We start from the raw sequence: 16077 nt of genomic DNA, 5'->3' as shown, positions 1-16077 counted from the left end.
AACTATTGTATGTTCCGCTCTGATAAGACCATGTAGGATGCTTGCTGTAGGATGCAAGTGAATCATAATAGCCACAGTAGATAGAGAATCCCCTAACTGTAAGGTACTCACAATATAATTATCAAAGCATGTTGTTAACAGTAGTGAACTCAAATTGATCAAGTAGCGGAAGAAACAAACATATTTTATGTTTCCCTTGAGATACAGGAAGACTGAATCAACAACTAATGCAAGCTATAACAACCCAGTAAACACCTTGACCTCCAGCAGCTAAAGTAGACTCCAGTACATCTTCTGTATTTGTAAACTAACCAGGGCCATGGCTCAGACTTGAGCTCTGACTTGATTTTTACCACTTAGCTGCTCTCTTGCACAATTTTAGACTATGCCAACTGTTTCTCCCGGAACATGGCTGACAGAGATCAGGGTCTGTTCCCATCTGGCCCTGGGGATGAGGGAAGGGTCAGACCAATCTGCTCTGGGCTTAGACTGGGATGCTGGGAAAAATTTATAGCATGTAGGCGTGAGCCGTGCCATGCTAGTTGGTTAAAGATGAAGAAAAGGTCCAAAAGGAAACTACCATAGATTTAGTTATAGGTACCACTTTGTTTGTTGGCCAGGAATGGGACTCTACACACACACATTGTGAAAATCCCCATTGACTTGAGTGAGAATTTACCTCTCATAAAGCTAAGTACATGCTTATGTTTCTGCAGATTCAGGTTCCAAATTAACCTTCTGTCAATGGAAGTCATTTTATAGCACATATATAAAACATGAACTCATTATTTTCCTTTTTATGTGAAGCTCCTAGGAAGCTTTTTTTTTTGCATACAATACGACAAATTACCTATATGCTGGTTTCTAGAAGCTACCCAAAGAATGCATTTTTATGGTGTTAATGTACTTGCCAGTCCCTTTCTTACTAGCTTTACCTCATCCTAGCCTGTTATTGGCACTCTTTCCACACTCTTTTTATAATGTCCTCATCTTCTCCCAATATGCCAATGCGCTTTAGACCATCTAGATAACAAATAGACTGGGCCATGCACCACACCATTCAGCATATTTAGTTTTTTATACTTTACTCCTGCCTGACCAGTAGGGGTGCTGTAGTTCATAAATGGTATTGCATTTTAAATATATTTTTTTCTGTGCTAGATACATCCAGAAGTGTATGATATATCAGAAGATGGCAAGGAATACAGACTGTCAATAGAAAGCAACATCCCTGTTCCTTGTCCTGAATTTAACCAGGTTGAAAGTGACTGCAGAATATCACTAAGATTAAATACTGTTGATGAAGGCAAGTATTATCCTGATTCTGTGTGTGTGTTGCATTTTGTATGCTTATTGTGTTTTTCTGAATATTCCCTCTGATTTGCCTCTTTGGAGAATCTGGTGTATTATAAAATACTTTCTAAATTATTAAAGTAAAATACTCAAAGGCCGTATGTACTGCTGTTGAAAGTATGGAAGAATATGTCCATCATCCATTTTTTATTTTTTTTTTTCTTACTGTGTTTTAAGTATTGAGTATACAGTCATGAAGTACTCAGGTTTTACTGTCTTTGCCTGTAGTGCTTTGCTATGCCCAAGTCATGTGAACATCAAGTCGCATGAACATCAAGGGGATCCTTGCCTATTCAGACAGGCATTTTTGTCCCATCTGCAGGACTACCACAACTTTTATTTGGCTATCAATGTAAAAAATTAAAACAATTTTCTTGGATGTGTGTAGGGAGGGGGTTTTCCATGATCAAAGTTGAGGAAAATGTTCATTTTTTGTGAAAAACAAAAACAAAAACTATTTGTAAATAAGTTAGTATTTATATTAACAGCAATATACAAAATGTGTCTTGATTAGATGAAAACTCACTAATGATGTGTTTTCATTAAAACAGATAAAGAACAACTAGGTTTAAACTTGGCTCTTTCTTCTTGTCATGTGGATCTTCTCCAGAAACCCTGCAGAAATGGAATCTGTAGTCAAGCAATAATTTATTTCACTGCTGTGACAGACTTTATACAGGACGGAGACAGAATTACCAGAATTGCAGTCGAACCAATATCCAGTGAGAACTTCCTGTGGAATGGCTATGTTCCAGAAAGCGCAAAGGTTGAAAATCTAAATGTTAAGATCTGTAAAACCAACAAGCCAGGAATGTGGCTGATCTAAATTAAGTTTCTATTTCAGTTGTGACATGCTGATTCACACCAACATTTCTAAGTAATCAATTTTTTATTGGTTTATTTCAATTAAAACGCCGCCTTTTCATTTGGATTAAGTTTCTTACATTTGAATATTAACATAACTACTAAGATATAACCTGCTCATTATGAAATAATTCAAGAACGTAAATAATGTGCGTAAGTCTAACCTGATATGATTTACTATGCACTTTTTTGTTTTAAAGATTAGAGTAAAGGATCTACCAACTGCCTACTGCTACTCATTTACTGACCCTCATATAATTACGTTTGATGGAAGGTAATCACTTGATTGGAGCTTTAAATTTCAAGGGTTGCTGTTGTTTGTTTGTTTTTTAATCTGTGCTAGCGATGCAAGCTGTAATTCTCTACAGTTGTGCTATGTATTTCACACTCTTTCTTGGACAATAGGATAAACGTGCTCCAGTTGGTTAAAGCTTGTTAGTCATATAGTATTTATATTTGAAAATACAAGTTTTAGGTTTTGACAAGTAAACAGACTATTACCCTTTTTAGAGGAATATGCCAAGAGAGAAATAATAGCTGTACAGTCTGAATGCGAAAGATGGAAATATTATTAAATATATCAGTGATAAATGGTTGAATAGACAAAACTGTTTTAATGAAGAAGTATTTCCAGTCTTCAGTGTAGTTTCCATATTTCTGGTGTACCTATCTGAATCCCTGTAAGGATCAAGTTGCTAGAAGCTATCTTCTGTCAGTATGACATTGTAATGAGTTCATTAATGTCATTGACAGCAATTTATTTGCTTTTGTCACTTGCAGCTCACTAAACCTTCTTTCCAAAGTGAAGACAGCTTCCTTAGCCACAGCTGGCATGGTTTTTGTATGCTTCTGTCTTTCTAAGTGTTTCTAATTCATGGAAGAGTTCAAAACAAATACAAGTTCCACACATGGGACTTATATATTCCCTGCTCAGCAGAAGCACGTTTCTTCAAATGACAGGGTGAGAGAAAGAGGACACATTGCCTACAGATAAGTGTGTTCAACACACAACACAGTTTTCCTTGTGAATTTGAAAGAAAAAGAAAGTTGTAATGAATGCTCTGATAGCACTGTGACTAACAATAGTAATAAAGTCACAGGAGTTATGCTGATTTGCAATTCTTTCTTCATTCAAAATTACAGGGATGTCTTCACTGGGTTTTTTAACCATCAACACATTGTTATCAACCTTTCTTATGATGTAATGATCTACTGAAATATATTCCTGCTGGAATATGGTGCTGCACCTTTCTTTTTAAGGATAAATAGTGTTGCTAATTTATTTTACAAACGAGGGAAACAAACAGAAAGAGAACTGTCCCTGTGGAATCACAGGTGATCGCGTGTAGTCCCAGTAGTTGGCCATCTGCAGTTTGTCTGGTAGGCTATTAAACAAAAGGCAAATCACTACTCTGCAATTAACTGTCAAATGCCATTTATAGCCAAGAGACTGTTAAACTTGCAGAAAAGGTTTGTATTTTTTCTCTTTTTTTTCCCCTCCCCTCCTTCTTGCCACCAAATCATTAAATTGGCTATTCTAACCTTGCTTCAGGGAACAGATGGCTAACCCATAGGGAAAAAAAAATGAAGCCACTATTTATGGTTTTCATCTTAAATCATTTTCAAATCTTTGAGAATGTTTTCCCCATCTTAATAAAGCAGACCTTTTTAAAAGCATGACTTTCTAAATCATTTAGTCAAGGGTACTTATACAGTCTTCAGCATCTGCACCTCACATGCACACAGTTAAGCATCTTCTTGCTCCTGCTGGATATCTGCATTGCAGTAGAAACACAAATGCTAAGAAGCAACCTCTGATTGCCTGTTAGAGTAGACAAAAGCACAATTAAAATGCATCAAAGAATGGCAGTGGCTGCATGATTACCTTTCCATTCACAAACATTGTCTACATATTCCATTTGTGATCCTTCTCATCTTCCTTCTGTTTCTGCTGTAGGATATGTTTTAAATTTTTGTTTTAGAGCTGTGCAAAAGAGATATGATGGTGTTTGTTCAGAACAAAGTTACTTGTGTTTGTGAACAGTACTCCTGTTTTGTTTTTTTTTTTTGATGCATGGAATTGTATTGCAGTATAAAATCCTACCAAATACTAGATATCTGTTTTAAGTTATGTTACTGACACCTGGTGATATTATGCTTTTCTTTTGATACCAGACTCTATGACAATTTTAAAACAGGAACATTTGTTCTCTATAAGAGTACAGCTCGAGATTTTGAAGTTCATGTTCGCCAGTGGGATTGTGGAAGTCTTCAATATCCAGCATCCTGTAACTGTGGTTTTGTTGCCAAAGAAGGAAGTGATATAATTGCATATGACATGTGCAGTGGTCAGCTACATGAGTCACAGCCACACTTATCCATAATAAGTAGAGACACAACAGGAAGCAATGTCAGAATCACTGAATCCTACCTAGGAAGAAAAGTAACAGTAAGTTCATACTACTTTTGGATATAATAGCTATTTCAGTAATTATTTTTACCAATTCACACCAACTTCAGAACTAAAACATGCTTTATTTTCTGCCATTAAAAAATGACAATGTTTATTTTATAGTCATAGTACTCTGACCAGTGCTTTGCTTGTAAGTGATGTTTGAAATGACACAGAATTTTAAAATGAAACACTCCATTGCTGTTTATCATTTTGTTGGTCTGAAATGCAAGCAATAAAAACAGGCCATTTCAGCTTGGATTTGTCTATTAGTATAAGATATTTAGGTTTTTAATACTTTAGATATTAAATATTTAGAGAACATCAGGCAACAGAGAAATGAAATTTCTCACTTTTAGAGGCAAGGATGCTAAAACGAAAAAATAAGTGACTTGTGTGGAGTTGTGCACCAAGTTCATAGAAACAACATTTAAAGTTGAAAGTGAAAATCTTACATTGTCACTTCACCTATTCAGTCGTCCATGCACAATTAGCTTCTCTTTCTCCTTTACGTGCAAATGAGCTTATTCTTCTTTGACTATGCCTTTTTTTTCTCTGTTCAGTGAAAACATCACTGAATTCTATTCTTTAATTCTTCAGATTAATAAAGTAAAAATCTTAATTCTTCTCAGTTTATTTTTAAGATGTCAGTATTTCTGCTAAGCATTGTGAAATAAAATAGTGAATTTGGAGTGTACTCTGGGCTACCTGTAACACTTAGGATCACATTTGCACATAGAAAGTTATTCTGTATTAAGCCACAGAATTAGCACATATTATTAACACATAGAATCATGTAGCTGGCAAAAAGAAAGTGAGAAAGATGCTCCCAAAAAGTCAGTTCATATTACTAGAATTACCCCTTTCCACCTGGAGAGTAAGTGGCCCTCTTTCTTTGCTCGCTTACTCTTTAACTGTCTGTGGTCTTGCAGTCATCGACCTTTTGCTCTATCCCTACTGATGGTGGATGAAGTTTATTGGCCTGAAATGTGCCATCTATGTGCTTTCTGGCGTGCACAGGATTTGTATTTACAATGCTACACCAAAAGAAATAACAAAATTTGTCTGATTCAGAATAGTTAGAACCAGAACTTAATGGGACGTCTTTATAAGCCTGCCATTGTAAATCATTTCTTGTCAATGAATGTACCTGATTTTATTAGGGAAAATAAGAATAATGCTTCTCACAATTATATCGTCCATATCTTTTTAGGTTTTGTTTTCTTCTGGAGCTTTCATTCGTGCTGATGTGAGTGAATGGGGAATGAGCATAACACTTAGGGCACCCAGTTCAGATTACAGAAATACAATGGGGCTCTGTGGCACCTTTGATGGAAGTGCAGAGAATGACTATCATACTGCCAATGGGGTGGAAATTCCAAACAATTCTGATGCTCTTTTTTCTTTTATAAAGGAATGGAGGTAATAAAATACTTCTTTTTCAATCAAATGATTGTTTTTGGCTCAGTCCTCTCCTTTGCTCTCTTCAAAAGTTTATTGAATTAGAAAAGAGACTTTTAAAGTTAATATCTGAGTAAATATGGACCAAAGAGCCAAATTTGTATTTAAGTAGTAAATATGGTGTAAGATGAGTTTGTTTTGAATAAATCAGAAAAGATCTGCCTTTTTAACTCTTTTTTTTCCCCAGCATACCTTACTCACATATTTTTTTACAATTTAACTGATATCTGTAACCATATTCTGTAGATTCTGTAATCTATGCTGTAGAAGTATTAAGTATTAAGCAAAACAAACACAGATTAATAAAACACCAAAAATATACAGATAAGTTGAGTTAGAATTTCTTTTTTTTCCTTCTCTAGAATTCCACCAGGAGGTAGCTTGTTTGACAAGACACCTTCTTCATTACCATCTTCTAGGAAAACAGACTTCTGTGACTGCACATTTGAAGATGTTGGGTTAGATCCATCAGTACATAAACTAAAGGCAGCTTCTAAATTGGAACATCCCCTGTCTTGTAAAGACAGTGAAAATGGTAGATTTCTTTCTTTGATACCAGGACTGGATGTCACTGCTGAGTATCTTGGCCCTATTGATCTTGTCAAAGGCTTAAAGAAACATTCATCTGTACATGAAATGGATTCCTCTACACTTCTGCAAAAGGAGAATAATCAAAACAAACTTCACAGATTATCATTAGTAAAACCACACGTCTCTGCAGCCTCAAAAATAAGTATAGCAAAAGAAGGAACTTCAAGCTCAGACATTAAAAGAATTTCTGATAGTTACAGTAATCACAAGAGTCAATCTGTTACAAGTAGAAGGAAGCGCCAAAGTTATTACGAATATCATCCAGTATTTCTATTCCAAAATCTAAGCCAAACAGATTTAGAGGCATATAGGTACTTTTTTCCAGAGGACCACACCACTGACAAAGACAAGAAATTTCTTCCTTCGTGGCCCACACCTTCTGGCCTCACGGAGTCTAGTGCTCTGAGACTGTGCCAGCAGGCAATAGCCAATTCCAGTATAGGACGAGCTTGCGGTGGCCTTCTTGGTAGGAGAATGGAAGATGCAATCAGTATCTGTGTTAAAGACTTACTGTTGAAAGATGACCTCAGATGGGCAGAAGCTTCATTAGCTCTTTTAGAGAATGAATGTGAGAAGAGAGTTTTAGAAGAAAGAAACTACAGCCAACAAGAACTTCAAGGGTTTGTTGAGAACCTGCTTATTGCACTGAAGTGTCCCAGTCTGTGCAGTGGTAATGGAGAATGTACAGAATGGGGTTGTGCATGCTTTCAAGGCTATGGTTCATATGACTGCAGTATACTGTCTGGTAGGTGGGAAAAAGGATGAGATTTACTGAAGTAACAGCCTCCATGTTTGTGCAACATATGTTTTACTTCACTGTTTTTCTCTCCTGCTTTTATTTTTTTCCTTTTCCTGCACTAACAGGGGGTCCCTGTGGTGGGCCTGTTCATTATCCAGCAGTCTAGTTCCAATTTTATACAGCCACTATTGTTTTCTATTTAGCTTTCTTGTTTCCCAAGGGGAAAACGTGGGCTTAGTTTATGGTATATCATATTTTTTAAATTTACTACTCAGTTTGCAATCCAGAGTACTGCCTCAAGAGATTAGCGTGTTTCCACAGCTGTCTTCTTCAGGGAGATCTTGCCACATCCATACATTCCTGCAGTCCTGCTTATTAACTGCAAGTGGGATGTTTTTTTGGCAATGTTACATCTCTGTAAACTGTTAAGTATAAGGAAACAGAACTGATGGTGAAGAAAAAAGTTTAGAAAATAGAGCTGGGCAAGTTTTTTTTTTCATTAAGTATGACATTGACTGAAAATGCAGATAAGCAGATAACACACTGAAAATGTGAGGTGTTAGAGAATTCAGAAGTCTTTCAGAACTGTTAATATTTTATAGTAGTATTTTTATTATATTAATGTATTTAAAATAAGTGGAGGAATAAATGGAGGAAGAAGTAAGAAAGTAATAAAATAGAAATATTTTCTTCCTCCGTAACTCAAATAGATGGGCTTGTGTATCATCAATGAATATAAAGATGTTGTAATTATGAAATAAACAAGAGAGTTTGGCTAAGCAGGTTATAATAACAAAAAGACAATAGATAGAATGCTTACCCACACCCTGGGCTTACTGCATAATTCCAAGGAGGAATCTACAAAAGAGATCCTTTCCTGCTGGTAGTCAGCTCTTAAATAGGTCTAGGCTCCAGCCCTTCTGGCAGCACAGGTGAATTGCCTTCACCTGTGCTCCTGTGGCTGACTCATTGCTTGCCTCAGGTGGTCAGAGGTTCAGGCCATGATTCAGCAGTTCCCGTACAGCTTTGCTTTCAGAGAAAATATTTGAGTATTCTAAACTTTGTCAGTTTATTTCATGAACCACCCTCCACATGATGCTTTTTTGTTTAGTCTTTAAACCAAAAAAAATCCATTATAAATTATTACAAGTAATTTTCAAGTTCCTATATGTAAAGCCTGAGCTTCATTTACATTTTACACTGCAAGTGTGATGTAAAGAATCATAGATGAGGAGATAGACCACATATTCACAAGATTTTGTTATTACATGAATGTTTCATCTGCTTTATAAAACTGAAGTTCCAAGAGAAGACATAAAGCCTCGCTTTGAAGATGAAATTCATTTTAATGACACAAAAGGTTACTGTTTGTACCTTTTCTCCACTGGCTCCAGATTTTGTTGTTGACAGTTTTCTTAGTTGGGCAGAGAAATAAATGTGTTGACTAAAGTAAATGTATATGAATGAGTTCGTTATATTGACTTTTATTGTCTAATCTCTACTTCAAAGACCAAGCTCCAAAAATTACAGAGCTGGAAAATGCTGGGCTGTGTGATATTCGTCAGTATGACTGCACATCAGTGAGGGTTTTTGGACATGGCTTCAGAGAGTCGTCGAATCTGAAGTGTGAAATTATCAGATTGCAAGTAGGTCTCCTTGTATAGTAATAATTCTGTTTAAATTTCTCTGTGAATAAGTATAAACTATCTAATCATTTATGTTGGTACAACCCAATGCTTTAGTAGAAGCTAAAAGCAGAGGCACTCAGCACTTTGCAGCAGGCACTCAAGTCTTTGCAAAATTGCACTTTCCTCAATGCTAAAAGTACAAACCATAATGGGAATGTTCAGCGGCTAAAAGGGAGATAACAGCAAACAGCAGCTATCCATCTGAAAGGGCAAAGGTGGGTCCTATTGGTAGAAACCAGTACATTGCTTGTTCTTTCCATTCTTTTTTTCTTTTTAAGTGCTTATGGAGAGGAAGTGAAGTACCAGTTCTTTGAAAAAGGAACGCAAGGTTAAAGACATCACTAGATTACTGTTTCAAACTCAATACTCAAAATAGCCTTTTTATAAACATAATAAATCTGTTACAAAAAAGAAAAAGGCATTTTTGAGATGTTGTCCATTTCCCAGGGGCAGAATACCGTGGCTATTTAATAATATGTCAGCTCTATAGCCCAGGTTTGAACAGAAGATTAAAAGAACTGCACTGTAATGTCAGAGTAGTCTGTACAGATAGCATGTTAGTCAGATCTAGAATTTGCCCAAGGCAAAATTAAAAGCCATTTGCAAGTGTTAGCCTGAAATGAACAATCTGTGATTACAAGTTTTTACATTGTATTATACATGAGAATAAAAAAAACCTGCCAAATGAAACTGGTTTTCACTCATGATGACTGGGGGGAGAGAATGACAAAAGGGAAAACATTCAATAGGAAACTTCTGCTCCTGAGACAACCAAAAAATGCTTTCCTTAGTTCTAGTAGATGCTACAATTAAGCAGTGTGGGTTATAGATTTTTTTTCTTGTGCACATTTATCCAGTCATCTGCTGGTTGGCTTGAAATGGGAAAGTTAAGAGTATAGGTTAAAAGAATTTTAGACCATCTCACAGAAAATTATTGGGAGTTTGATTGCAATAATTTGAATTGCCTCTGTCTTAACTCATGACAAGATACTCTGATACAATACTCTTTGTGGTAGCATACGTAGCTCTGAACTACACATTCTAGATAATCTCTTTTATTGTGATCTCCTTTGTTGTTGTCGTTTTTCTTTTTTAAAAATTTTATTTTGAATTTTTTTTTATTTTCTTCCTGAAACTACCAAGGAAAGTAAGTTTGTTTCCTTTTAACTTTCTGACTGGAATAATGGTGGCTTTGTGCAAATGCCAGTGGAGTTACAACATATAGCACTTCTTGTAGGTATTTTGAGATAAATTTAATTGATCAGAATTTCCTAGAAGCATTTTTTTGCTGAATTTACAGTTAATACACTCACAGTTCTCATTTCTAATGCTTGCACTTCTGAAAGATTAAATCACATTGGTTGTCTACAGGCTGTCCTACCATGCACAGTGCTATAAGAGATAATTCAGAGAATTTTGCACTGGAGTACTTCACAGATACATAAACTAGTGCGCATCTCTTGGTAGAGTTTTGGTCAGGACATGACCAGGGAGTTAATAATTACACACTGCTAGAATTCATTTAGATTTTGCAAAAGATGGGAATGTGTATAAACCCCCATACTTTGTTTTAGTAGATTTGGAGATTTTTAATTGATTTTTGAGCAATAATATTTCTGAAAAAAAAAAAATCTGAATGTGTCTCCACCTGATAACAAAAGGTTTTTGGAAAAATAGACTGCATCACATTTCAAAGAGTCAAAGATCTCAAAATCACGTATTCATGAATGCTTAGTTTTTACATTGTTACTCACCTTTGCCATTAATTAATTAGCACAGGATGAAAGAATATTGAAAAAAGTTTGGTTTGAACAAAAATAGTTAATTTGTCTTTTGAGCATTTTTTTAAAGTGTTTTTTTTTTTTTTTTTAATTTGAAAAAATGCAAAACTTTGGTCCCTACATCAGGGTTGGGATTAAATAAATTTTTCACTTTGTTCCAGTAACTGAAAAAATAGCCAACTCAGTCAAACTTAGCTAAACTCAACATGATTTTGATCTTGTTGTTCTCTCAATTCTTTATCTACCTATTTCTATTACCCTGCTTCCTTTTGCAATCCATATTTCTATCACATAGTACTACCATCCCTATTCTGTTATCTCAAGACAGATCCTTGGGTAACTTGCCCTTCCTAGAGTATAGAAAAGAATTCTACAGGGTTAATGTTGTAATCTGTTCATTTGTGCAGGGGTTTAGTGGCTAACTGCCAGTATTTGTTAGCACCCAGAATCATAGCTGAGCATTGCCAGAATTTCATCTGTTCATTTGACTAAAGCTTGTCCACTTCTGTGAGCATAGATAGAGAGGCATAAAGTAATTGTGACAGTCAGATCAGTGATACTTAGAGGATCACACCCACTGCTTAACTCTTCCATCACTCTCCAGAGAGAATAATTTTTCTTGGTAATGTCATGCCAAATTGCCATGCACCAGGAAAGACTTCTCATCTTTCATATTAACAGGCTCAGGTAGATTGTGAGGGGAAAAAATGACGTATTTCCCACATCATTCTAATCCAGAGACAGTAGACACATTGGAACACTAAGCAACACATGTGTTTTTTGTTCTTTGATAAATATATTTTCATATTCCATTTCACTGAAAAACAAATTATTTGTCCTAAAATTTAGTATACTGATAGCCAGTGGATTCCTGGAGAACCTCTAATTATGTCAGCTGCCTTCCAAAATGTCGGGACTGTTGACTGTGAGTTACCGAATAATGGCCCACAATCTGATGTCGTGGATCTGGTTGATGATAAACCCATTGCCTGGTGGAAAATAAAGGTACTTGCAGAAATTTCAAATATTCACTTACAGATACTAAGATGAAAATACGTTGTGTATATAACCATTATTTTTTATTGGTACAGTGGATGGAATTCAGCTTGCTTAACATGCATCTCATTTAATCTCTTAAGCTTAAATATAGAGTGCTTCCTGCAAGGGGACTGCCCCCTATAAGGCGCTACCCCTAGAACCTGCAGAAGGATGCATCCTTCAAAAGTTGAAGGTAAAGGCCAAGTAGTTACCCTAGTGCATTTCAGATGACATTCAATATGTTGACAGAAAAAATGAGTTGAGCTCAGTATATATATACATGAATGTCTGTGTGAGGTAGACAACTAAGACATCGTGCAGCTGGAGTCAATAAGGTCAATAGACCCTAATAACTGTTCATTCTATCCTAGCATAGACACCTACATGTGGTCAGTCAAATACCTGCCTAATCTTGTTGATATAATTGATTAGAGTTTTGCTGACTATTACAAGAGTTTAAACAGCTAAATGTAGTGCCTGTCATTGAATTGAATCCCATGGTGGCAGTCAGTGCTGCTGAGATGTTGATACCTATGTAGGTTAAACTATTTTTACTTTATGTCTTGCAGATTTCTAATGATGGATTAACTTACAGCAATTCTAAAACAATGATAATATATGATGGAGCCTGTCAGATATGTGAACTACAGGAATCTGGATTATGCGCACTAAAGGTATATATTTCATTCTTCTGTGTATATTACTAAAGTATGCATCTCTTCAGGTAGAAAAAACACACATCCTGTACTCATTAACAACAGGAATTTTTCATGCCTAGAAATGAAAAGCACCAAAAGAGAAGCCCAGATGAGACAAATTTGAAGGCAAAACAGCAACAACAACAACAACAACAAAACAACAAAAAACACTGTATATAATTAACAAGTAAAACCGAACATACTGTCATTTGTTTCTTCTAAAAGTAGAATGCAGGGTTAGGTTTGATTAGGATTAGATTTATTAGATTTGGACACTCTAGAAATACAAAATTTTACAAATACACGATTCTGTAATTTACTGTTTCACAACTGACAATTAATGAATCACATTGTCATTTCTCTAAAAGGAGAAAACATGCAACATAGATGGACTCTGTTATGGTGAGGGTGACACGAATCCAACCAGCCCTTGCTTACTCTGCAGACCTGACACATCAAGGTTAACTTGGTCAGTTGTTGAAAGTAAGTTCTAAATAGTTCTGATTGTCGTCTCTTTGATTTTTTATTTTTTTTTTTAAGTAGCAAAAAGTTTAGGTTCTACTGAGTTTCAAAATGAATAGATATACCGAAGTTTTGAGCTTAGGTAAGCGTTTCAGCTAAAGCTCAGTGGGTACTATTTTAGTTTGTAATCTGATCTTGTTTTTCATCTTGCATTTCTCCTTATTTCTGAAAAGGATGTTTTCTAGACTTGTTTTTTTTTTCCCCTGTTCACAGTAACTAACAAGAAACTACTGAAATTAACAACTATTTGAGCTTTATTAGCAGTTAACAGTATTTTAATTTTTGGTACAGCCACGTCCACAAGTGTTTGTCTTCAACACTTAGGAATAAGTTTCCCAACAATCAGGTGCATGATCTTAGGCAAGGTTTTTCTTTCACTTTTTTGACCAAGTAGTCTGTATGCAGATATTGAATAGTCTGTATACACATAATTTCATCATTGGAAAATTCAGAGTAGAAGGGGTCTCAGGATGCCTGAGTCCATCCTCCTGCTTAAAGGTCATCCGTGAGCAATGTTGTATTCAATCACTAATTAACGTAGAGTGTTACTAGTAGCCTATAAGCTACTATTCTTTCTACATGACTCTCCTGATCAACAAACAGTGGATTCAGCAACCTGTGAGTCTACAACTCAGGCAGAGCAATGAAAATCATATCTGAAATTGCAGTTGAAAATTATATAAGTTATCTAACTTACAATGTGAGCAATGTAGCTTTGCATAAGATAGGCAACAAGCAGCTTTTCTGTGTACATATATCTATGAAAATGCTCTGTAAAGAGCTTTGCATAAATGTTGGTAACACCTCATAGGCCTAGTAATGATGTTTAATACAAGAGTATTCCAAAGAGTCTTTGACTTATACCAAACAAGAGGTGAACACAAGAAACTGGATTAAAAGGCAGGTCATGTTAATTAACCACTTAATATTTGGACATAACTCACATTGATTGCATAGATGCATGTCCTAAGCAAATACTTCAGTGTATATTTATGAATATCATACTTCAGTCCAATTAGAATCCATACCATGAAAAGAGGACCGTCATCTAGAGTTTCTATTTTCTGTCTCTCCATAATACAGAGTTCTAGCCTAGAAGCTGTAGCTCTTTTGATTCAGCTTTCCCATCAACCAGCTTTCCCCATCAACCCGTCATATCTCAAGTACAAGAATTCCATCAGTGTTTCATGGGGGAAGTACTGGCATGACTGCCTGGATTAGTATGGCTCTTATATGAATGGGACTTTCGGTGACTGACTCACTCAATCTCTTCCTAGTTCTAACTTTTTATGACTTTCTGTACTTTCACTTTTAAACTGCAACGGTTTATAAAAACAATTTTTAATTTCAATAAATTTGGAGGCCTTTTTCTATGTAAATGCAATCAATCTTTACAAGCTCTTACATACTGTAATTTCTCGTTAATGTTACAATTATAACGAAAATATCTAATTTTTTTTTCCTATACTGTTCAAATGATGTTAGAATTTAAAAGAAATAGTCGCATATGTCTTCCTTAACAGAAAGATATGTTCCTTTAAAATTTTTATAAGTATATTGCAACTCTTGCTTAAAAGAGAAAATATCTCCTTTGTTACAGACAACCAGCCTCCTGTGCTTGAAACTTTTCAGAGTATGCTACAGACTTTTTATGGAGAAGATTTTGTGTATCAGTTTTTGGCTTCAGATCCAGAGGGCTCTGCTATTCTTTTCACATTGGAGTCTGGTCCTGAAGGTGCCAGTCTTTCCCCATCAGGTCTCCTTTTGTGGAAAGCTTTGTCAAAGAATCCCCATAAATTAACATTTTCTTTGACAGATGACTGCAATGCGGAGACTAAGGTAGAAATAGAGGTAATTAATATTACAGTAAAATGACTCATGCTAGTAAGATGTTTACAATATCTAATTACAACATTCATTGCTAGTTCATAAAAAGAGAAAACTATCTTATTTGTCTTGTTTTATAGATCAGGGTAAATTCATGTGATTGCCTGAATAATGGTTCGTGTGTGACAAACATTAATTTCCCACCTGGAAGTGGGAGATACCTTTGTGTGTGTGTGGCTGGATTTGAAGGTGATCTCTGTCAAGTGAATACTGATGACTGCAAACTTAACCAGTGTGGTACTGGCAAATGTGTAGATGGAATAAACAGCTATTACTGCGAATGCCCACCTGAACTTCAAGGTAAACTACTACGTTATATATTCACAGCTAGATTTTTTGTTTTCCTCTGGTGAATATGGTAAAACAAGAATGATAAGTTTGGTCCCAGCATGGCTCCTCCAATGCTGGCAGATAAATGTAGTCCACAGAGCCCATTCTCTTTGTATTCTGCAATAAGCAAGAAACTTGGCATATGATAAAAAAATGTATGCGACAAACATCGTGAGCTGCACTTATTAAATGTACTGAAATATTTTGATGTACTTTGTATATGCACTCCTTTGTATTTTTGCATCTACATATATTCTACTTTTATCATTTAAAAAATATTGTCAAAGTCTGGTGACAACAGTATTATAAAAATCTGTATTTGAATGCAGGTGAAAATTGTCAAGATGACATAGATGAATGTGCATCCAACCCTTGCTTCCCTGGAGTGTTTTGCTTCAATACTTTTGGTTCTTACTATTGTGGTTCATGCCCAAATAATCTACATGGAAATGGGAAGTCATGCTACGGTAATATGATCTGTTTTTTTAGAAGAATACCATTGTCTTATAATCAGACAAGACATCTCTGGATGTGCTATGTTTCTAACAGTAAATTAGAACTCTAGAGTAGTCAGCAGAAAAGAACTCTCCGACTGTTGGCTACAGAGACAGAATCTCAGATGGTCACAATATTAGAATGTAGTGGGTCACACAGCTGTAAACTCAATTTTCCA

General features: G+C 35.6%; 1 protein-coding gene across 1 annotated transcript in view; it reads left to right on the top strand.

Annotated features, from left to right (window-relative positions):
- The window catches only part of VWDE (von Willebrand factor D and EGF domains), a 38628-nt gene that overhangs the window by 11233 nt on the left and 11318 nt on the right, over positions 1–16077 (top strand). The window contains 13 exon segments of the mRNA XM_085226964.1: positions 1162–1306; positions 1905–2119; positions 2418–2491; positions 4393–4666; positions 5883–6091; positions 6493–7466; positions 8970–9106; positions 11779–11934; positions 12537–12641; positions 13034–13148; positions 14788–15038; positions 15155–15374; positions 15734–15871. Coding sequence (XP_085083090.1) covers positions 1162–1306; positions 1905–2119; positions 2418–2491; positions 4393–4666; positions 5883–6091; positions 6493–7466; positions 8970–9106; positions 11779–11934; positions 12537–12641; positions 13034–13148; positions 14788–15038; positions 15155–15374; positions 15734–15871 — 3013 coding nt within the window.

Source organism: Meleagris gallopavo, chromosome 6 (genome assembly GCF_905368555.1).
Source record: "Meleagris gallopavo chromosome 6, MGAL_WU_HG_1.1, whole genome shotgun sequence".
NCBI classification, from domain to species: domain Eukaryota; kingdom Metazoa; phylum Chordata; class Aves; order Galliformes; family Phasianidae; genus Meleagris; species Meleagris gallopavo.
The sequence above is the reverse complement of the archived record's forward strand: the minus strand, read 5'-3'. Positions and strand labels throughout refer to the sequence as shown.